Source organism: Protopterus annectens, chromosome 3.part0, assembly GCF_019279795.1.
Source record: "Protopterus annectens isolate FY-2018-M chromosome 3.part0, PAN1.0, whole genome shotgun sequence".
Lineage (NCBI taxonomy): Eukaryota > Metazoa > Chordata > Ceratodontiformes > Protopteridae > Protopterus > Protopterus annectens.
The window spans coordinates 524,673,622-524,698,466 of NC_056731.1; the positions used below are offsets into that span (position 1 = coordinate 524,673,622).

The following is a 24,845-nucleotide window of genomic DNA, read 5'->3' on the forward strand; positions in this document are numbered from 1 at the left end:
GTGTGCGATAGTGACAGACTTTAGGGTTAGGGTGGGATAGGTGAGTTAGGGTTAGGGTGTGGGACAGGTGAGTGTGCAATAGTGACGGACCTCAGGGTTAGGGTTTGGGTTAAGGTAAGTGGATAGATAGTAGTGTATGTGCAGTTTAGTGTAGGGTTAGATGTAGGAATTTAAGTGTTTCTGTGTGGATTGCTGTTTTTTTGGTGTGTTTGTGTTGTATGTGTGTTTATTGGAACAGCGATTTTTTTCCCTGGGAAAAAAAATCGCTGTTCTAAGACTTCAATATTTTTGTACTTCGTGGTTAGAAGTTCAAACATATGGTGTTCGTTTTGGTGAACTGATATAGACCCATAGCATGTACTTTATCAAAAAGTTATTCTGTCCCTCCTGGGATGAATATTTTGAAGATAGTTGAGTATAGCATCAGTTTGAATCTCAGGCCTACTTCTATACATTCTTGAATAGTGGAACAACTGTAATCCTCTTCTGCCTAGTGTACAGTGAATAATCATTCTCCAGTAACACTCCACTGTCTCCCACTTTTAGTACTTTGTTTTTGTGCCACAGCTTTGTCAGAATCAACTCCTTCTGCTGGTAGGATTGCATCTTTACAGTTAAAAGTCTGGGTTACTTTATTGTAGCCGGGTTTGGAGCATGCACATGATGTGCCCTTTCAGTTAACAACTCCTGCTGTGCAATGCCAGTCCAATTGCTTATTTGTGCTTTCATAAAATTAATACAGTCTGTTCCTTCCAGCTTTTCTGATATATCAGAAAATCTGAGGTTTTCCCTACATGCTCTGTCTCTCTAATTCTATTATTTTTTGAAACATGTCTTCCCTCTTTTCTTGAGCATCATATTCAGCCAGTCTTGTCTTCATTTTTTTCCTCTAATTTTTGTGGTTTTATCGCCGCATCTGAATCTGTTTAAAGCTTCTTCCATTTTTTCCAGCCTTTTATTGTTTGAGTTGATATACTCTGTCAGTCTTTTATATATTTTAGTCAGGTTTGTATGTAATTGCTTTATACTTTCCTCAAGGTTACTGTAAGTCATGTCCGGAGCTTGCACTTTTTTGCTGAACAGCTGCAGTACTTTTCCCAGTCAGTGTTTTTTCCTCACCTTTTGTAGCTGATTTTTCTTCAGGTCATCTGTATTTCTTTTTTGTTGGCCTCCGTGCAGTGCACTTATTAGCCAGTTACTGAAATTTACCCAGAAATATAAATCCACTGGCTTTCTCTGCTGTGTTTCTGTTTACACACTGGGAGAGCTAGGATTAAGCTTACTCAATGGGCAGTCATCTTGAAAGCAACTCGTATGGATTTTTGTTCAGTATGGCTCACTTCATGGCCCCTTTGGTAATGAGGAACTGATCAGCAGTGGTCCAGTGTGTCCGTTCTCTCAAAGCAGCTTAACAGACACTTTATAGTTCCTTTTCTGACCAGCCCTCTGATGAGTTAGATGTGTTTTCCAAACTCAGGTCAAGAGTATAATATTGCATGAACATCTCCTACCTCTATATCTGCAATTTAGCTTGTCTTACATTTTTAATATGCATTGAAGCTGATTGGTTTTCTGCTTTCCTGCTTTATTCTTGGTAAATTTAATTGAAAGGGTCACTTAGTACACATTTTTGCTGTGAGCACACAAAGGTTTTCCTGCTTTATTCTTGGTAAATTTCATTGAAAGGGTCACTTAGTACACATTTTTGCTGTGAGCACACAAAAGTCTCCAATATAAAACACCTGACTTGAGGGAATGCAAGAATGATAACTGTCTTTGGAGAAATGTGGTTATCTATTTGATGTGATATACTCCACTAATGTGTGTAACTTTTTTTTCTTTGCAGGAAACCCTGACCTAAAAGATGCAGAGGATCAATTTGGTCGGACACCTTTGATGTACTGTGTCCTGGCGGACAGGCTAGATTGTGCAGAGGCTCTCCTGAAGGCTGGAGCAGATGTTAACAAAGCAGATCGCTCCCAGAGAACAGCACTGCATCTTGCTGCTCAGAAGGTAAGCAAATAGAAAAATAAATAGTTTATTCTACATTTTTCCAGGAGACCATGTTTCCATGATATTTACAATTCTTCCCTGGTGTGTTAAGTTAGAACATTGCTGGAGATGTAAGTCAGAGCAATTTTTATTAAGAGCAGCAGCAGTATGAGACAGTTGAAAGGAAGTTACACTTGTGAGGCTGTTATAGCTAATGAGTTAATTTAATCAAAATTTTCTGGCAAACATTTTGGTTATTGTAATAAGAAAATCAAAGTAACACTGCATGGACTTTGTTGTGTGTGCATGTGTTTTCCTGTTTTTTTGAAGTGATTCATTAAATGTCATCCTAATATATAGACTATGGTACATTTGTGTTTGTTAATTGTATGGCTTGAAGCTTGAGAAAGATGTACTTTTTTTGAACTGCATTGCAGACATGAGGTGGATATTTCCTGCCCTCTTTTATTGTCCTCATATTATCTTAAAGTGGTATGCAGCAACTGAGGTAGACCCTGAGTGCAGAAGATTGTAGTAAATTATGTCCATGTCTTACACGCTCCTTCAGAAATTGTTAAAATCTCCTTTTCCTTTCCTTAGCTGTTTTTTGCATATGATTTAGTTTGTGGTCACTTTTCCACTGAGAGAAAAATACATTTTTATTTAACTTTAGAAACAATATGCCAGTTGCAGGATTGAGAATCAGATGTTGAAGAGATATTTCTGTTGTTTTTACATATCCAGAGTGTCTTTAATTAAAACCCCAGTATGACTTTCTTGCTACTTGTAGTCATTGCTTTTTTCCAAAAGCCCAAGTTGCCCTACTTATAATTTTGCTTTTTACTACTGATAATTTCCGTTACATGCCCCTTGACACAGCTGTGTGGTCCGTGCTTTAGCTGATTTATGGAGGGCTGAACTTTGATAGTTCTGGAGCAGTAACAAACTGCTTAAATCAGAAATATTGACTTGGCAGAGTACATTAGGTACTGCAATTACTATCATCTGAAGGATGTTGTAATGGGGAGCATTCCTCATGAAACCTTAAGTATATCTGCTGACCTTGTGTGTCCTGTCTTCCTCATAGTCAGACATTCTTCCATCAGTATAAGAGCTTTTAAAGGCATTTCCTAGTTGTTTCAGTTATGTTTAGTACAGTTATAATTATTCTTTTTCATGCATTACAGAAACCTCACTTAAAGCGAGTAATTTAATCTTTTAGCCATCATCTTCCTACATGTAAAGAAGTGATCTGATGCTGTAAAACTGATCTATACCTTCGTGTTTAAAGTTACTGTTTGTGTGTACAGTCTGTTACAGCTTGTGATTCTAATGATGCAGGAGCAGTAGCTTAGCGTTTGTGGACTTTTCCTAGACTTTATATTGACTGAAAAATTATCTTTAGAAAATGAAGACACTGACAACAGGGTCAGAGTCTGAAATATAAAACAAACGTGTTACTGTGTTTTTTGTTTTGTACTAAGTAGATATTCTGATATATATATATATATATATATATATATATATATATATATATATATATATATATATATTAAATATTCTGCAAAAAATTATCAAAGTGATGACTAAAAGTAGAAGGTTGGTTATGTGCTTGTTACCTCTTCCTGATTTCTGATGATGGTCTTGTCACATTTCAGTAATCCTACTGACTCATAGGCTTATTTGTAAAGGTAATCAAGACTTGGAAACATTCCTACTATGGGGTTAGGCCAGGCTCAGGGGGAGGATGCCATCCCCCCCTTTTTAGAAGGAAGTAACAGTCCACAAAAACTGACTAGCCAAAAAAAAGAGCCATACATATGACAGAGTAGACTACAGAGAATAAGGAAGAAATTATGTATAGTTACTATTATGCAGGAAGCCTAGACTTTTCAGATAGAAGATATTTAGAGAGATTAAGACAGAAATTAGAGGAAAGAAAAATATTTGCACAAGAAAAACTGTCAAAAGCTTCAAATGAAAATTTACATTCATGAATACAACAGATCCACAAAAAACATTACATAGGAGAAGAAATTGTGGGCCACCTGGAAAAAGAAGTGATAGATGAAATGTGAAAATGTAAGGAACAAAACTCAGACAGTTTAGAAAGGTATAAAATAGAAACACGGAGATGTGGGGGGGGGGTCTGATGTGGTGCAATATTTATGCAAAGGAGAAAGCTAACTTAATACAGAAAAGCAGTTCCAAAGATATTTGAAGCGAAATACAGGGAAAGGCATCAGGGTATGGAAAATTTCACAATACAAAACATAAGAAAGCAAAGTGGAAATGTACAACAGAGGATTAGTAAGGTAGAAGTTAAACAATTAGAATCTTAAGTCATGAATTATCTGCAAAGTGAAGCATTTAGTGTTGAAAGTCCAGCACAGATAATGTTGCAGCATGATGGAACAGTAAGTCCCCAGATTAAGGTGCAGTAAGTGGAGCAGGATATATCTGAAGTAGGATGGACATGGGAAAGAAATTGAGATCTAGTGTGGAGAAATATTTATGCAAAGAAGAGAGCAAATCTAATCAGTATAAAAAAGGCAGCACTAAAGATATTTGATGAGAAATTCAGACAAAGACATCTAAACATGGAAAATTTCACAATTCAGAAAATAAGAAAACAAAGGAGAAAAATGGAAAAGAGGATTAGTAAGGAAGAAGTTGCACAAATAGAAAATAAAGTTGTGGATTATTTGTGAAGTGAAGGATTTATTATAGAAAGTTCAGTGCAGGTAATGTCACAGTATGATGGAAAAATGAGTCTCCAGATTAAGGAAAAACATGTGGAGTAAGAAGCATCTGAAGATTTGCCACATGGCAGTGCTCTATAGCTTTCTGAAGGAGACCAGTACAAAAGTTCAGTTGCAGTCACATATCTAGGGAAGTAGCACAAAACAGAGCAACTCTGACACATGTAATGTTAAGTGATGGGCCAATGAACTCCATTGTGAAGGAGCAGCAGATCATTCAGGATGTATCTGAAGAGGGCATGCCACAGGAAGATGTTCTGGAACTTTCTGTTGAAAAATGGTGCTCTCAGTCTAGAGAAAATGATCTGTGGAAATGCTGCTTGATTTAATAGAGATGGATAGACATATTAAGATTGAAGAAAGAAGTAGATTACAGAAAGTAAATAAGACCCAAAATGTTAAGGAGTATAGTAATTCAGATAAACACAGTAGGAATATTGCAAGAAATTCTAGTGATATAACAGAAATAAACAGGATGTACGGTATTACTGTGCAGCTAAATTAATTAAGTCTTACCACAAAAACAGAGCAGTAAGGGAAAGGAAGGGAAGAAACAAAATGCCACCATGGAAAGGCTGACTAGAGAAAACTATAAAGCAGTTAAGATAAGAAGTATCATTATTAGAAGAGTATAGAAGAGGGAATAGATCATCAAAAATACTTAGAAAGATAGACATGGTAAAAGCAATGTGCAGTATTAAAACAGACTAGGATTTGTCATACACTATTGCAAATGATAAACTAAAAATATTAGCACAGACAGAAAAAATGTACAAGATATACAGATGAATACAAAGAAAAAGTACAAAATAAGCTATTCACTGATGGCTCAAAAAAGTTTTATAGAAAATTTTAAAACAAAGAAACAGAAACACAACAAAAAAGTAATAGACATAGTTTGGAGAAATGTTTATGAAGACCCTGTGGAACATAATAAATACGCTGAATGGATAGAACATTAAAAAAAGTAAGGAGTTCTAATATCGAGGATATGAAAAGGGATGAAGTAATAACCAGAGAAATTGAAATTAAATTAAGAAAAGCTCCTAGCTGAAAAACTCAGGCCCAGGTGGCAGTACCTGTCCTTTGGCTAAAAGTATTAACATGTTTGCACAGTCACCTACCTGATTAACAATTAGAAAAACTATACTCCTCCTTAAGCTTGAACCTGCAAACCATCCTAAAAACTACAGACCAGTAATTTGCCTTTCAATGATGTACTGGAAGTGACACTGACGGAGTTTATAGTCATTTAGAAAAAATAATTTATGGCAATAGAAAAAATGGTAACAAAACAAAGTCATATGGAACAAATGATCATTTTTTGCTAAATAAAATCATAATAGAGAAATGTAAAAAAAAGGGGGGAAGAATCTAAGAATGTCATAGATAGGTTTACAAGAAAGCATTTGACAGCATCCCACATTCATGACTAAAGGTGTGCTTACAGATGTCAAAGATACACCCTACATTGATCAAGTACATTACAGCAACCATGAAACTATGGCAAACCATTTTGCAGCTAAGCCATGACAAAGGGTAAATTACTCTCCCAGGGATAAAAATTCAAAGTGGGATATTCCAGGGTGAATCTTTATCACCACTGCTTTTTTGTTTTCTTGCTCTTAACCCATTAAGCTGTTTACTTAATGGATTAGGCCATGATTACACTTTGACTCCCAGAAAACAACTTTATTTAAAGACTTCTTATCTACTTTTTTGTAGATCACTTAAAACTGTGTACTATATCATATGAGGAGTTGAAAGCACAAATTCAAGTGGTTAAAACTTTCCCAACAGATTTAAGAATGTCATGTGGTCTTGATAAATGTGCAAAAGCAGTGTTTAAAGCAGGAAAGGTACACTACTAAGAAAATATTAATTTACGATAGAATGTGATATAAAGCACTGTTTTTCAACTGCCGGTCTGTGAAAGACAAAAGACTAGGGCCCATTGGCTGGGAGTGGGCCCCATCTGGCTGGGAGGGGGGCCACTGGCTGGGAGACTTATTTTTAAAGTAAAAAAAAAAAAAAAAAGAAAGCCCTTTGCATCTGGTCGCACAGACACGGCAGGTGTGTGTAATCTGTTTTTGTCTTCTGTGTCTGTACGACCTGCTGTTTACGTCTTCATTTTTTGAATGTGTGGAATTTGAATGCCAATGCCAATGCCAGAAGACATTTGAAATGTGGACAAAGAATGGACAAGGGAGAGGTAGGTGTCTGTTTAAATGGTTGGTAGGTAAGTGTGTGTATGTAAGAAGTAGGTGTTTCTGTGTGTGTGTGTGTGTGTGTGTGTGTGTGTGTGTGTGTGTGTGTGTGTGTGTGTGTGTGTGTGTAAGAAGTAGGTAGGGAGGGATGTGTCACTCTCTGTTGGTTACTGATGACTGCTGAGGCACTTTATTCCTGTAGCCGATGTAGCGTACTTCATCTTACATTATTGTAGCCCACGCTGTCACATCTGTGTTTTTCCTAGGGTCAGTATATGAACCGTAATTCATAGTAATTTACTTTTTCATAGGGCGTTACTAATTCTAGACACCTTACAAATGTGAAGATTGTAGCAAGTGCAAAGTAGTTACCATCGATACATACTATATACTTGTGTTTGCTGTGATAAATCATACCAAATATTATCAACCTGCAGAAGAAATAGCACTTGATTACATTTAGCCTAGTAAATGCAGAGAGTTTCTTGCATGAAACCAGGATAAAGTGAGCAATGATATTATAGAAGCAGCTACAGCCTGTATTGATTTTCCAAGGCAGACTGCCAGTTGCAGGACTAAACCTTGTCCATGTAGTGGGAGTTTTCCAGCAAGCACAGAGTTTATGGCAAGAGGAAACGTTCTTTGTGTTGGTTCAGGTTTAAAGCTGCCTCAGAAATACTACAGCAGAATAGTAGTAGTTAGGATGTGCTAACATCTCGCATAGCTTGTGCATCAAAATTGACTATAAAAGGAACACTTGAAGGCTGTAATAAAACACTACCCATCTGTCCTTTCCATATACTGTTTGAAATTATGTACTTTGTTACAGTAATGACTCATTTTACAGTGTCATTTTGCATTTTGGGATGACATGTTGGACAAGCCACGCTGCTTCGCAAGGGACGGCTTGCACCTGTCACCACTGGGCTTCCGGATATTGGCTAAGGCTCTTGCCTCCCCCATGGTGCCTTTTTTAGGCAAGGCTCAAAAGACAAACCCACCTCCTTAGAAAACAAAAATGGAAAAAAACTAAGGGTAATGCTGCTCAACTCCAGAAGTCTAAATCTCAAGATGCAGGCACTCGATGCACTCCTCAGTATGGAGAACATAGACGTCTGTGCAGTAACTGAAACCTGGTTCAAGGCTCCTGAGAGTACCCCAGCGCTACCAGGCTATACCTCGTATCATGATTTTCGGCCCCAAAACCCGGGCCGAACCACAAAGGGAGGGGGAGTATCCATATTCATCAAGGACACCCACACCTCCAGGTTAGTAGCAACACATGAAGCATCAGAGACCATACAGGTGCAACTAACCTTAGGCAAAACTGCTGTACAACTGTTAGCATGTTACAGACCACCCTCCCAATCTCAGGAACCCCACTCAGCCTTCCTGAAGACATTGGAGGATATGAATGTATCACAAAATACCATCGTACTGGGAGACTTCAACTACCCAAACATAGATTGGGTACATTATTCTAGCCCTAACACCCTAGCCCAAAGGTTCCTGGAATTCATAAATTCAAATGCACTGGAACAACTAGTCACCTCTCCCACTAGGGGAGATAATATACTAGACCTGATCATCACAAACATGGGGACAAAATGCTCCACACCGGAGGTATACGCCTCACTAGTGAGAACTGACCACAAACTAATCACCCTGGATATACATATCCCACCTCCACCCCCAGCACAAAAGACCACAGTGAAAAACTTCTCAAAAGCAGACTTCACTCTTCTTAAGACTGAGATGGTATCCTTTAAGCCCACTGGGCCATTGGATACCACATCCCACAATGCCGAATCCTTCACAAATGCTTTCTATCGACATCTCCAAGAATGCATGGATCATGCAATCCCAAATAAATCCAAGTCCCTCTCCACCAAAGGCAAACGTCCTGTCTGGTGGACCTCAGCCATTAACAAATTGTATAACAAAAGAAGGAAACTACTGCACGACAGAGCAAAATCCCATAAAGGGAAGACATTTCTGATCAACATTAGCAGAAAACTACGTTCTCTCATAAAAACATCCAAGGCCAACTTTGAGAGAAAAATCGCTAAGGACACTAAAGATAACCACAAAGCCTTCTTCAGCTATGTTAGAAACCTGGGCGGAAACAGATATGCTCAGAGTTAGTTCACAACAACAAAAAATACACTGAACCCACAGATATTGCCAACATTCTGGCTGACAGGTTCAGTGCAAATTTCTCCCCTCCCTCACCCCCAAAAGAAGAAATACTTATCCCAGCTGAATGTAATCTCCCTGTCATCTCAGATGTCCAAGTGAGAACCGCCCTCAACAAAGTTAAAAACACAGCATCAATGGGACCTGACGGTATCCCAGGTTGCGTGCTACGTGAACTCCAAGAGGAGCTAAACCCGCACATAAAAATGCTATTTAACCTTAGCCTTACTACAGGATATGTACCTGAACACTGGTGTACAGCAACAGTGGTCCCACACCACAAAGGGGGTACCTCTACAGACCCTGGGAACTACCGCCCCATAAGCTTAACCAGCCTGGTCTGCAAAGCTATGGAAAGAATCATTATGGAACTCATAAACAGAGACATAGGGGACCTACAGACACTTGACCCCACCCAGTTCGTTTTTGTAAAGGGCAGATCCTGCCTTTTGAACCTGGTTGACTTTTTCGAAACGGTCACTAGAGCCATTGATGAGGGCAAAGCAGTCCATACAGCCTACTTGGACTTGGCTAAGGCCTTCGACACAATACCCCACTCAGGCATCATAGATAAGCTCAACAGCTTAAACGTAAACCCTTATGTCACTAGATGGGTTGCAAACTGGCTAAAGGACAGAACCCATAAAGTTAAAATCGCTAGAGCAATGTCAGACTCAAAGCCAGTCACAAGTGGTGTCCCACAGGGATCTGTCCTGGGACCCCCCTTGTTCGCATTTATTTCTCAGATGTTAAAGCAAACATGGGAGAGTTGTGGCTGACAAAGTTCGCAGATGATTGCAAACTAGGCGCCATAGTCGATACACCAGCGGACACATACATCCTACAAAAAGGCCTCACAGAAACGGACAACTGGTGCAGGAGTCATGGCCTTAAACTAAATGCCAAAAAATGTATAGTCATCCCCTTTGGGAAAAACAAAGTACCCACAAATTATCACATAGACAGCAACCCACTGAGTACAGAAAAAGTAATCAGAGACCTAGGGACCCAAGTCAACAGCGACCTCTCATTTGACACCCACGTTGCCAAAGTGGTTAGAAAAACATTCTACCTTGCACACCTCATCATGAAGGGATTCATGTCCAGATCCAAGGATGTCATTGTACCCCTATACTCCTCCCTCATCAGACCCATGATTGAGTACCATGCCCCATTTGGTATGTACCTCACCCGGCATTTGCAACAGCTGGAGAGACCACAAAAGTACCTCACCAAGAGGATCAAGGGTCTCCAACATATGTCTTATTCTGCCAAACTAAAGAAACTCCAGCTCTATTCAGTAGCATACCGCCTGCTCAGAGGTGATCTCTGCCTGACGTACAAGGCCATGTCCAATCAGGATCTGATGGACATGCTCCACCTCAAAAAATCCAAATCCATCAGGACCACGAGAGCTAAAGACTTAAACCTCGGCACAAGTATGAATAGGACATGCTGGAGGGATAGATTCATAACCCAGAGGCTTCCCATGCTTTGGAACAAGATCCCAGTTCATGTTAGGCAGAGCCCCTCACTGACTCTCTTCAAGAGAAATCTTGATGAGTGGATGGGAGATCGTAAGTTTACCCCAGGGGTGACATCTGTGTCACTGCTAGACAGGGGCACAGTAAACTAATTCTATTATATAAGGGGACCTTCATTGTGTCACTACTAGACAGAGGCACAGTATTCTAAATCTATTCTGTGCATTTTTGTACCATTTCATGGGGTGGCGAAAGCCACAACACTATGGCTAGGCTTACAAATGCCCCAGGGCAGATAGCCTAGTACTAAACTATGAAACTATGAAACTTCTGTTTTATCTCCAGTTTCATTTTTTTGTGCTGATTGCAGTGCTTTAACTAGGATCTTATAATAATGTCTGTCACTAGAAACTTGTAAAACTGCTCAGGTTACTAGGTGTGAATTGCTTCAAAATGTTAATGCAGTGATAACTGTTGTTTATGGACTTTATGCAGAAAGTAGAATGCAGACTCAGCAGAGACATCTAAATGTAAGTGCACTATGGCAAATCCATGAGGACAGAATTCTTAGGTTCATAGGTAGGTACTAGGCTAGTGGCTCTAGGGCCTATATAAGCCTAGCCAAAAAGGTACCCTGGCTTTCACCACTCAAGAAAATGATTTTCCTGTGCCCTGTCGATTAGAGCCACAGAAGTGATCCCTGGGGTGAATTTCCTCTTTCTTATCCAATCATCAAGATTTTTCTTGGCGTGCTAATGAGGAGCTTTGTTTGATATAGATAGGTAGTTTGTTCCAGAGTATTGGAAGTCTCTGGGGCATGAATCTATCCCTCCAGCATATTCTGTTTATTGTGGTGACAAGGTTTAGGTCCCTAGAGCGTGTAGCTCGGAGGGATTGGGATTTCTTTAAGTGGAGCATGTTCAACAGCTATGGGTTTGACATAGCTTTGTATGTTAGGCAGAGATCGCCTCTGAATAGGCGATATGCGACGGAGTAAAGCTGGAGTTTTTTGAGACAGTCTGCTAAGGGCATCTGTTTGAGGCCGGAAATCCTCTTTGTGAAGTATTTCTGCAGCCTTTCCAGTTGTTGTAGATGTCTTGTGAGGTACATACCAAAAGGGGCATTGTACTTTATAATGGGTCTAATAAGTGATGAGTAGAGGGGAACAATGACCTCTTTTTTCCTGGATGAGAAGCCTTTTACTAAATGATGACAGGCATTTGAGTTTCAGACTTCATATCCTTCAGAAAATTCATTTATTTTATTTATTTGCATTTGTTAACCGGGTTGGTCCAGCTGGGTAAGAATTACCCTTTTTCAGTGGAGACCCGAGGGGAAAAGCCCCAAACAGACATACAAATACATACGAATAGAGACAAATTTACAATAACATGATAACACAATGCCTTTTATTCTAGCATCTCTGTAAGTTTGTGAGAGCAGTATTTAAAGTTTGTCCCTATTTTTTGGGCTTTGTCCCACCATTATTTTTTTGCTTTGGCCAGATTTTTTTGTGCTAAGAGGTTGAGAGGTATGGTGTGTGTGTGCGTGTGTTAAGAGGTAAGTAGGTAGCATACCTCTCGTGTGTCCAGATTTTTGCACCATATTTTTGGTCTGTTCTTCATAAAAAGGACTGCAGTTTCAGATTTCATATACTTTGGCATGCAACGCTCAAACTGCGATTGTTTTAATTGGCTCCTTATCAATAGTGTTATTTTTGCCTTAGCGGTCCCTGAAATAATTCTCCTATTTTTGCTGGTCCCTAAATGTAAAAAGGTTGAAAACCACTGATGTAAAGGAGCTTGAGCTTGTGTAAATATTTTGGAACTGTTGAGGGATTAGCAGTAAAAGATGAACAAATGCAAGCAAAACTCAGTAAGGAATACTTTAGAAGACCAAAACTAATACTGAAAACTGACACCAAGAACACACTCTGTATGCTGGAAAAACAAGGAATTCACTCGAGTGATGAAAACACAATACTGATTTCCCAGAAGCAGAGTTTTGGATATGTCTTCCAATGTGAAATTTATAATAAATGCAGGCATTGTAGTCGGTGGCGTGAGTGCTGCGTACGGATTTTGGCATCTGTTTTCAGAAGGCGGCCAAGCATGACAAAAGGAAATCGTGAAGTTCTGAAGAAGTCCGGATGGATGAAAGCGCTTGACTGTGGATATTGTGTTACTGTGGAGTATACAGTTTATTTTGTATATGCTGCTAATGCTGTGGAGTTTTTATCAGATCGTGGAATAAATTGTGTTTTCATCACTCGAGTGAATTCCTTGTTATTCCAGCATACAGAGAGTGTTCTTAGTGTCAGTTTGTTTCTCTCTGTGCCGGTTTTCGTTTCATAATACTGAAAACTGCCTTGTCAGTTGACAAATTTTGACAGTGCTTTATGCATGGCAAATGAGGTATAAAAAAATTAGTGCATACCAAGGTTATATATTCCTAGTTCTGAAGGAGGTATGGACTGTCTTGTAATTGATTACATGTATAGATCTGCAGTCGTGAAACTGCATACACGTCTGCTGACCTCACCAGATCCAAACATTGTGAAAGTTTTAAAACATGAGGAGACGTCTAAGATGACTTATCTTCTTAGTTTAGCAGAAGCATATTGGTATTGAACTGGAATGGAAATCAAACCAGAAGCGACAAAAATTGGACAGCAACCAGGAGACTTCTAAGATGGCTGCACATTGAGTAACAGCTTAATTCTGTCTCTCTCCCAATCTGAAAACTGAAACTTAGCAAAGAAGGCCAGTGGACCTAGATTTCTGGGTAAATTTCAGTAACTAGCTAGTAAGTGCACTGTGTGGATGCCATGAAAAAAGAAATATAAAGGACCTGGAAGAAAATCAGCTACAAAAGGTGAGAAAGAAAAACAGACTCTGAGGAGTATTGCAGTTGTTCAGCAAAAAGCAGTACAGGTTCCAGACATGACTTCCAGTAACCTAGAGGAGAGTATAAAGCAGCTGCACATAGAACTGGTTAAAAATAAATGAAACACTGATGGAGTATATCAACATAAACAATAAAAAAGCTGGATAAAATGGAATAAGCTTTAAATGGATATTCAGATAAAGTGAAAGAACTGCAATACCCAGAGGCTGAAATGAAGAAAAAGCTGGCATATGAGACTGCAGAAGAAGAGATGTTTCAAAAAATATCAAGAGTTGGGGGATAGAGCACATAGGGAAAACCTGAGATTTTATACGGTACCAGAGAAGTTGGAAGGAACCGACTGTATTAATTTAATGAAAGCACAAATAAGCAACTAGACTGGTATTCCATAACAGGAACTGTTAACTGAAAGGGCAAAATCTGGTTACTAGAAAAGAAAGGGTAACTGAATCCAGAAACCAGCAGGAATACAACTGTAATATCACTGCAAAGTTGCACCCCTCTTTACACATTTTTGAAAAGGTGTGTGAAATAGATGTGAGGAATATTCCTAGGCGGAAACCCTTATTGAATTTGAGTGTAGCTGTGGAGGAAAGCATTGAGAAACTCAGAAGTAATCCGGATGTGAGGATTATTAAGCCCGATAAAGGTGGGGGGATGGTGGTTATGAACTTGAACGACTATAATGCGAAAATGAGGGAGATGTTAGATAGTGATTTACAGGAAGATCTCATGGAATGAATTAAATGGCTCAAATCGTAGAGTGAGGGAACCAGTTGAACGATTTGTTCCTTGAGGGCTCACCTACCATAGATGAGTTAAATTACATGTCGGAAACCGACCCAGAACCCCCACCATTTTCAGTTTGTCTAAAATCCACAAGAGCTTGGTAAATCCTCCTATGCGGCCAATCGTGGATGGGAGTGGGTCTGTTACATACCCAATAGCTAAAGTTTTGGATATTAAACTGAAACCCTTGTTAACAAATGAGACTTTTATTTGTAAGGATTCCTGGGATTTTTTGAACAGGATTAATAACCTTGACTTTTCTGAATCGAGTGTGTTCATTACCATGGATGCGAAAGATCTTTATATGGTGATTCCCCATGTCACCGGACTAGAGCGGGTGTGTGATTTTTTTGCTATCAAAGGGTGTGCCCCAGGACAGGATTAATGTCTACAAACACCTTTTCGAGCTTGTTCGTAAGAATAATTGTATCTTATTTGATGAGTTTTACCTTCAAGCTGATGGTGTGGCCATGGGTTCACCGTGTGGGGGTATTTTTGCAAACATCGTTATGATCGAATGGGAGAGAAAATTCCTGTATGAGTCCCAATTTTTTCCATATTGCAAGTTGTACATCCATTACCTGGATGATATTTTTATCTTTTGGGATGGCCCTTTTGACCTAATATCTGATTTTTTTGACTTACATCAATGGATCTACCTCCTTTTTGAGGTTCACACATACGGTTGGGAGGAATGATATCCCCTACTTGGATGTGAAATTAATCAAAGACATGAATTCTTCGTCCTTCATAGCTGAAATATTCAGGAAGGAGACATATTCAAACAGCTTGTTTCCCTTTAGTAGTGCACACCCATTTAAACAAAAAAAAAAAGCGGTAATTAAGGGACAGTTTGTGAGGGCAGCCCGCATGGTTTCCCTTTTTGAATCGATTTTGAACGCATGTGATGTTCTGAGAGATATGTTTTTGCGGAGAGGTTATCCACCCTTGCTAGTCAGGAGGTAATGATTGAGGTTATTAATAAAAGGGAAAAGGGTCAATTTAAGGCAATTTTATCCCAGCTTGTGGACGAGGCAATTAATGACAGGTCAGATATGACTATTTTAAGTAATGAGGCCCCAGTGTTAGCATCTTGTACAAATACTGTTAGTAGACCTGACCTAGGGGTTGATAAGAATTATAAGTCGGCATTTGTTACTACTTTTAGCTCTGACAGTCAGTTGATTTTTGATATTTTGTATAAGAATTGGGTGATCTTGTCCTCTTGTGATGAGATCAGGAAATACATTAGCAATGCCCCAATAGTGGTTTATAGGAAGGACCGGTGTTTGAAAAATTTACTTGAGAACCCTAAAAGTAATGCCAGGAAGGGTTGTATGAAAAAATGTGGGGCATGTAATCAGTGTGGTTTCATCATGGAGCGTTCATCAGCACCCATTAATGAGCAGGTCCTTCACTTTAAGGATAAGTTTACATGTCAATCTGAGAGGGTTGTCTGTTGTGCTGTATGTCTACAATGTCCCTGCTTTTATGTGGGAAAAACTGAGAGGAAACTCAGGAATCGAATTTATGAGCATGTGAGGAACATTAGATTGAAAAACAAAGCAAATGCCTTAGCTGGGAATTGTATTGAGCACGAAGGGCATTCATTCAAGTTTGTTGTTATTGATATTTTGGTGAGGGACCCGAGTGGGGGCACCATGGCCCCTGCAGTTAGAGAGGCTAAAGGCATTATGGCAACTGAGAATGAATGCAACTGTTTGGCCAGGGCTAAATGACATGTTTTCTTTGGCTTGCTTTTTGAAATTGAAGGCACTTGAAAGGTGATGGCCTTTTTAAATGATTTCTTGGTATAAAAGCCTTTTTTCTTTTTTCCTGTTGTATATATAAAAACTGTTTTATGAAATTTTATGTGACATTATTATATTTTGTTTTATGAATGTGATTATGTTTTTGAAAAAAGGCTGTTTTCCTGTTATTCATTGGTGTTTTATGTACACTTTTTCCAGATTAAATTAAGTTTTGAGTAATTTAAATATATATTTGTATATATTTTTAGAAAAGTTTTAAGAAAAAGCTTGAGGGTATGGGAAAGAGATGGTTAATTGTTTGCTGGTTTATTAATGGGTTAATTGGGTTATGGTTATATAAGAGGTGTTTCTTGTCTTGTGCTGCTATTTTGATAAAGTCTCTGAACTGACAGAGACGAAAGCGCTTGTATTCATTTTATTTATTTTAATAAAAGTGTATACGTTTGCATCAAGGCCTACCTTTATTTCTGCTACTTCGCAGTGATATTCAAGTTGTATTCCTACTGGTTTCTGGATTCGGGGACCCTATCTGTGTACTTTAGTTAAGACAATTCGGTCACAGCCTCAAAAAACCAGCAACCACGCCAAGCCTTGGAAGAATTCCGTTTATTCACCGACTAAGCGCTTTCACCAAATCAATGGCTTCCTCAGAGTCAGTGTTACAAACAAATAACACACATTATATATCTTCAGTCAAAATTACATCACCTAATCATCCAATAAATTAATTACTTAATTAAATACAATTAAACTTAATAAACAACATACCATACTCACTGTTCTCCTAAAATCCAACATTTTGTATCCCAACTTTTAAATAACTTTTGTTAAACTAAAATAAATATAAAAAAACATAAATATATATATATGTATATTTACCATGTGTTACATTTGTTTAAAACTGGTAACCTACAACCAATAAATGTTTGTCAATATATGTATAAAATATAAAACCAGTTAATGAATAAAGATTTTTTCTTTTTTCTTGTTTCTTATTTCTTATTTCACTTCAGTACCTATCCACCAGTTTATTATATAATGCTAGCCTTAAATTTCAAAACAGGCTTTAGGGAAATATGATCATTAATGCCAGGGTACCTGGTGGCGTTGAGTCTCAACTGCCACTTCATCTCCAATAGGGCAACCTTGTTGCTAATGTCCCCTCCATGCTCTAACAAAACCCTGTCTATGATGAAGAATAAAAATTTCTTATAATCCTTACAGTTCCCACTGTGAATGTAAAGTGCATTGTGCGAGTCCTTGTTCTTAATTGCTCTCACATGTTCAACAATTCTTTCACGCAATCTACGAGTTGTCATACCAATATAGAAAGCATCACAGGTTGAGCATGAGGCCACATATACCAAGTTCTTGGTGTTACAATTACATTTGCCCGGGCATGGTAAAGTATGCCCCCACCCCTTAACACACACATACGGGCCTTCCGCAATGTACCTACAGTATCTACAATAGCCACATTTGGACATCCTAGATATCCTGCTCTTGATCTCACACTCCATAATGCTTTTAAGATTGTCGCCTTTACTGTAAACTATCCTAGGGCAGGTCCCCAGTGTCCCCTTGGTGGTGTCACTTAAGCAATACTCCCACATCCTGTGTAACACTTTTACAATGTCTTCGCTTCTTTCATTAAATTTCAAAACAAAACAAGCTCCAGTTAATTTTGTCTTTTTGGGCTCCTCTTGGCTCTTTTCAAATTCATTCGTTCCTAACAAAATAGGTGAATACAGCGAACTTCTTTGTTTAAATACATCCCTTTTTAACTTTAATAACAATCTGAGGGGGTACCCCCTATCCATCAGCATCCCTATCAACTTGAACATTTCCTGCTTGAATAACTCCTCTTCACTCACCAATCTTGATAAACGCACCATCTGCCCTTTGGCTACACCCTTCCTCTGGTGGTAAGGGTGACAACTTTTGAAGTGCAAAAGTGAATTGGAATAGCTTTCCTTTCTGTAAATAGAACTGGATAGACCTACCCCCTTCTTGGTAATAGCTATATCCAGAAAGTTGATGCTATCCTTTTCCCAATGGAAGGTAAATTTGAAAAAACTTGTGGTGGTGTTCAAATAATCGATGAACTCCATAGCTTGGAGCTCATCACCTTTCCAAATAATGAGCAGGTCATCCAGAAACCTATTATACAAAATAATGTTTGTCATAAACCTGGTTGGAAAAACATGAGTTCTTTCCCACAATTCATTGACCGGACGGATTTCACAACGGTTGGACGGAAGTTACCGTTATCGTTATCATTAAAGGAACAGATAGCCAGGTACGACAAAATGTGTACTAAGTACAAAGCTTTACAGCTGGACAATCTTTTTTTGGGTCGTTCCAAGGAGCTTAAGCAGGTACCAAAGGGGCTCCGGTTGTGGAAGCATCCCATGGGTATCGAGGTAGGCTCTGAGGCTTACAAGGAACTGACTTGTTTATTTGACCGAACGGGGCTTGACATGCTGGACATAATTATCAAAAATAACTCAAACAGGTTAGTTTCCCTATGGGACGAAATTTCAAAATTGCATAACAACATTTGCTCTGATCTATTGTTTTTTCAATATGAGGCTTATTTCAACAAAGTGCATAAGAAATTGAGTGGTTTTGTGAGCAAGAATATGGCATTGAAAATCAAAAAACTGTCAAGGGATACTACTGATTACCAGGCTCACGCGGCTTATCCGCCTGGTCTTAGTAAAAATAGAGGTGATGCCAGGGTTAACCTTGGTTATGACAGGAATCGACCCATATACAATAGTCGGAGTGACTCATTGCAGGACAATCAAATGCCTCAGGGGGCTTTTGGGGAAACGCCTGACCAAGTTTTTGACGAGGTGGATTTTTTGGATCCACCTGTGGGACCGCGAAGGTCCAAGAGACTATTAAGCAAGGCTCAAAGGAAGGGGTTTACGAACAAACACCAACAAGACTGGGCAAGAGAAGGGTATCATGGACAGTATTAAATGTAAATCAAAATGACTTTGTCAGTTGCTGCCTTGATTTTGGGCACGATTTGAATTTTGTTTCCAAAGATTGTTCTAATGATTCTATTGTTGTTACAGAATTGCCTGTCCAAGCAATATGTTTAAACTACGAGGAAACTCTGGGGGACATGAATGTTGGTATGGATTCCATGATTGGGGATCCAAACCTAAATTCAAATGGTGATTCAAACAGGAGTGTGGGGGTAAATATGGAGGGTGAACACACCATTGTTCCGGAATTACCGGGTTTGGACAAGGCATTTGAGTCTGATGGACTCATTGGTGCTGGAATTGATTTGTTTAATTGTAGTGAATTAGATAAGAATTTTACAAGTGTGGACTTAAACCCAATTTGTCAAATTCTGCATAAAAGAGAATTTTATATTTACAATTACACAGAAAAAGAAATCAATGATGTTTATTTCCAGTTATTTACTAAGGGTATTAACTTTATACCCAGTTTTAGACTAGATGTAGCACAACTGTTGATTAATTTGAGATTATTCACAAGGAGATTAAACTTGGAAATGTTTTTTCGTGATAACCCTGGTAATTTTACAAATGCTGAAACACTTGAACGCAGGACACTCACAAGGAAAAGTACTTTCATTCCACCATCGTTTGGAGAGGTAGTGGCTCTAGAAAAATTATTGGAATTTGAACTTAGGAAAATATGCAGTGATAGGTACATCTGGATTGATAATTTAACATCACAAGAGAGGATGCTCCTAAAAGAGTTGAAGAATTCTAATTATATTAGGTGCATGAAACCGGACAAGGGGGGTGGGATGGTGTTAATGAATAAGTTAGACTACATTGCAGCCATGTTGACCATTTTAGACGATTTTGAAACATACTCGAGGGTTTCGAGGAACGAAATCAATGTGGCCTACAAAAGGATTGAAACATTTCTGTGGGACGCCCTGTTTCAAGGTACTATTTCTGAAACAGAATATGATTATTTGATGGTTAAGAACCCTGTCTTACCAAACATTTTTGGTATTCCCAAGGTCCACAAAGGTGTAGTTAACCTCAAGTTTAGGCCTATTGTAGCAGCAAGGGGTTCAAAAACTGAACCCCTAGCCTCCTTTGTGGATTCTATGTGCAAGACGGTGTTTGAGGAGGTCCCTCATGTCTTGAGAGACTCATGGCATTGTCTTGAAAGGTTGAGGGAAGTCAAAGAAGACAGTGGTTCATATAGTTTTTTGTCAATTGACGTGGTGAACTTATTTTCTTCCATCCCACACAAGGAGGGTTTGGACATGTTTCGCGAGGGATTGTTGATGAGTAGCAAAGTGGACAAGGACAGGATTAATTTGATCTGTGACTTAATGGAGTTGGTTCTTTTGAACAACTTCATTGGTTTTGAGGGTGAATTATTTCAACAACGTGCAGGGGTAGCTATGGGGGCTAGGTGTGCCCCCATTTTTGCGAACATGGTCCTTTTGACGTGGGAAAGAACTCATGTTTTTCCAACCAGGTTTATGACAAACATTATTTTGTATAATAGGTTTCTGGATGACCTGCTCATTATTTGGAAAGGTGATGAGCTCCAAGCTATGGAGTTCATCGATTATTTGAACAACACCACAAGTTTTTTCAAATGTACCTTCCATTGGGAAAAGGATAGCATCAACTTTCTGGATATAGCTATTACCAAGAAGGGGGTAGGTCTATCCAGTTCTATTTACAGAAAGGAAAGCTATTCCAATTCACTTTTGCACTTCAAAAGTTGTCACCCTTACCACCAGAGGAAGGGTGTAGCCAAAGGGCAGATGGTGCGTTTATCAAGATTGGTGAGTGAAGAGGAGTTATTCAAGCAGGAAATGTTCAAGTTGATAGGGATGCTGATGGATAGGGGGTACCCCCTCAGATTGTTATTAAAGTTAAAAAAGGGATGTATTTAAACAAAGAAGTTCGCTGTATTCACCTATTTTGTTAGGAACGAATGAATTTGAAAAGAGCCAAGAGGAGCCCAAAAAGACAAAATTAACTGGAGCTTGTTTTGTTTTGAAATTTAATGAAAGAAGCGAAGACATTGTAAAAGTGTTACACAGGATGTGGGAGTATTGCTTAAGTGACACCACCAAGGGGACACTGGGGACCTGCCCTAGGATAGTTTACAGTAAAGGCGACAATCTTAAAAGCATTATGGAGTGTGAGATCAAGAGCAGGATATCTAGGATGTCCAAATGTGGCTATTGTAGATACTGTAGGTACATTGCGGAAGGCCCGTATGTGTGTGTTAAGGGGTGGGGGCATACTTTACCATGCCCGGGCAAATGTAATTGTAACACCAAGAACTTGGTATATGTGGCCTCATGCTCAACCTGTGATGCTTTCTATATTGGTATGACAACTCGTAGATTGCGTGAAAGAATTGTTGAACATGTGAGAGCAATTAAGAACAAGGACTCGCACAATGCACTTTACATTCACAGTGGGAACTGTAAGGATTATAAGAAATGTTTATTCTTCATCATAGACAGGGTTTTGTTAGAGCATGGAGGGGACATTAGCAACAAGGTTGCCCTATTGGAGATGAAGTGGCAGTTGAGACTCAACGCCACCAGGTACCCTGGCATTAATGATCATATTTCCTTAAAGCCTGTTTTGAAATTTAAGGCTAGCATTATATAATAAACTGGTGGATAGGTACTGAAGTGAAATAAGAAATAAGAAACAAGAAAAAAGAAAAAATCTTTATTCATTAACTGGTTTTATATTTTATACATATATTGACAAACATTTATTGGTTGTAGGTTACCAGTTTTAAACAAATGTAACACATGGTAAATATACATATATATATATTTATGTTTTTTTATATTTATTTTAGTTTAACAAAAGTTATTTAAAAGTTGGGATACAAAATGTTGGATTTTAGGAGAACAGTGAGTATGGTATGTTGTTTATTAAGTTTAATTGTATTTAATTAAGTAATTAATTTATTGGATGATTAGGTGATGTAATTTTGACTGAAGATATATAATGTGTGTTATTTGTTTGTAACACTGACTCTGAGGAAGCCATTGATTTGGTGAAAGCGCTTAGTCGGTGAATAAACGGAATTCTTCCAAGGCTTGGCGTGGTTGCTGGTTTTTGAGGCTGTGACCGAATTGTCTTAGTTTACTTCATCATCCAGTTTCGTGGATTTTCTTTTGTGTGTGTACTTTAGTTGTTTTACTTTACTGGCTTACTAGAAAAGAACCTAGACCTTTAGTAGTAAAGATGCATTCTTATCGGCAGAAGAAGTTGATTCTGACAAAACTTTCTAGAATATCTTTAAATGATGTTCATCGTGAATACAGCTGCAGTAATCACAGATGGGTTTTCTGCCGTCAGGCGGGTCCTCGGTCGGCCGAATTCCAAAGTCTAGGTCCGGCGTCGGTTGTTGTCGCTTTCTTTCCTGACGTCAGTGCGACAGGGGTATATAAGACACAGCCGACGCCATTTTCTTCAGTCTTTTTTGCCGCGCGGTGCCCGAAACAGAAGCAGTTCGCAAGTGCCGGTCGGCCAGCTCCTGAATTTATGAAAAATTGGAAACCGAAGTCTTCTTTAAAGCTAAGTACCCCGTTGGGGAAACTTTTCTTGCCTCAGACCGATGTCAGACAAAGTTAACAATTGTATTTCTTGTGGGAAGCAAATACCGCATAAGGATTTCCATTCCCTTTGCATACCTTGTTTAGGCCCAGACCACGATGTCTCGGGCTGTCGCTTTTGCGCTACTTTCAATAAACGCACTATTAAGCGTCGGGCGGAGTTCGCCCAACACTTTTTTGGTAAAGCCTTTTATTATAAAATGTCGTTGGAGACTCTGACTACCGTTTTGTCCAAAAAACGCAAGGACAAGGACCGACACGCGAGGTTTCTCCACCGACACCACGCCAAAACCGGCTACACGTGGTCCGGTTCTCAGCGAGACGCCTATGCAGCCCCTGACTACTGATGACACTTCTTTGGCGGTGTCTTCTGTAACCGAGACCGCAGGTACCTCGGCCCATACCCAGACTACAACCACCGAAGCCACTGTGAGTGCTGAGCCTCCTAATGTGGACAGGTCCACTTCCACCCATGGTGTCTTTAGACCCTCATCTTCCATTTCCATTAAGGCCTTTACTAAGTCCAAATCAGCCATGCATCCCAAGAGGCCTGTTGTACAGGGCCCATCTCCAGGCCCCATGCCTAAAAAGCAGATGCTTAAAATGGCTGAGGATTTAATTACTCTTATCAGGGGTTCCCAACCCCCTCCAGACAAGAGACCCAGAGTGGAGGAAGATTCTCCCTCTTCTGACCAGGGCTCCATTTTTTCAGAACATTCTGATATAGAGGAATACTCGTACTCCCCTTTTGAAGGTTCTGATGCAGAGCAGTCCATTCCGTCTGTATCTCCCCCAGAGGATTTTTCTTTTGGGGAAACCTTGCATACCTTGAGGGAACACTTCCATTGGGAAGGCCAAGACTTTTCTGATTCCAAGAAAAGACTTAGGGAATTTCTTTTGTTACCTCAACACAGACCTCTGGCGATACCTCCTGTCTTGGACATACTTGATGATGTTTACTCGGAGGCTTGCCTTAATCCGGATTCCCTGCCTCCTGCCCCAGTCAAGCCTGATAGGTACTAGAGAGTTCCTAACTCGCACCACTTTCTTTACAAAAGCCATAATGCTGACCCTGAAACCATTTCTCAAGGCCCCAAGGGAATGAAGGCCTCTACTGCTAAGAATCCACTACCTTCCGAAAGAGAGTCTAGATCCTTAGAAAGGTGGGGAAAAAAGGTATATACCTCGGCCACCCTAGCCATGAGGGCCTTAAATTGTCAGTTCCATATGCTTAAATATCAGCAGTTTCTGTTATCACAATTAAGAAATAAAATGTCTCAACCTGAACAACCAGATTTGAAGGAGTTGCAGGGTATGATGCATAGTGCAGAACAAGTGGGTAAACACACCTTACAATGTGGCTATGATGCCTTAGAGGCCTCAAGTAGAGCTGCTGTTACAGGATCAGTCATTCGTAGACATGCCTGGCTTAGGGAACAAATCTTACCTGATCATGTTAAAGCTAAATTATTAGATGCTCCTTTACAAAAGGATGTACTATTTGGTACTAATGCTGAGGAGATACTACGGAAAATGGAAGAAAAAGCTAAATCTATGCAAACTGTCAAAGCTTTTCTACAGGTTCAACCACCACGTTTTAGCAGAAATTGGCCTTCTAAAAACTGGTCCTTTCCAGCCACGGACAAGCCCCAAAGAGGTAGATACAGGCGCACAAGGGGCAGAGGACAATCTCAAGGATCATATAGAGGCAGGCAATGGCAAACTCCAGCACCAAAAAGTGGCGAAGACAGTGCACAACAATTCAGGAAACAAACCCAATGACTTCCTCCTTTTCATGCCAAGCAAGTCTCAGCTGGCAGCACCCTTGGGAGGAAAGCTGGCATTATTTACAAGAAATTGGCATATTATCACAACAGACAAATGGATCCTGGACATTATAAACAGAGGCTACAGATTTCATTTTCACACTCTTCCAAAAATGAGAGGCATGCCAAACCTGCCACACAATCAAAGGGCAGAGGCACAACTACAAATTTCAAAGCTCATGGACATGAAAGCTATTCAAGAAGTACCTACTCACGAACAAGGTCAAGGTTTTTATTCCAGACTATTTCTGGTACCAAGGAAAGGAACCGACTGGAGACCCATTTTGGACTTATCCATTC

General features: G+C 39.4%; 1 protein-coding gene across 1 annotated transcript in view; it reads left to right on the top strand.

Moving 5' to 3' along the window:
• INVS (inversin) overlaps window positions 1-24,845 on the top strand; it is a 3,016,309-nt gene that overhangs the window by 336,173 nt on the left and 2,655,291 nt on the right. The window contains exon 3 of the mRNA XM_044065609.1: window positions 1,847-2,013. Within this exon, the coding sequence (XP_043921544.1) occupies window positions 1,847-2,013 (167 nt within the window). The remainder of the gene's footprint in view (window positions 1-1,846; window positions 2,014-24,845) is intronic.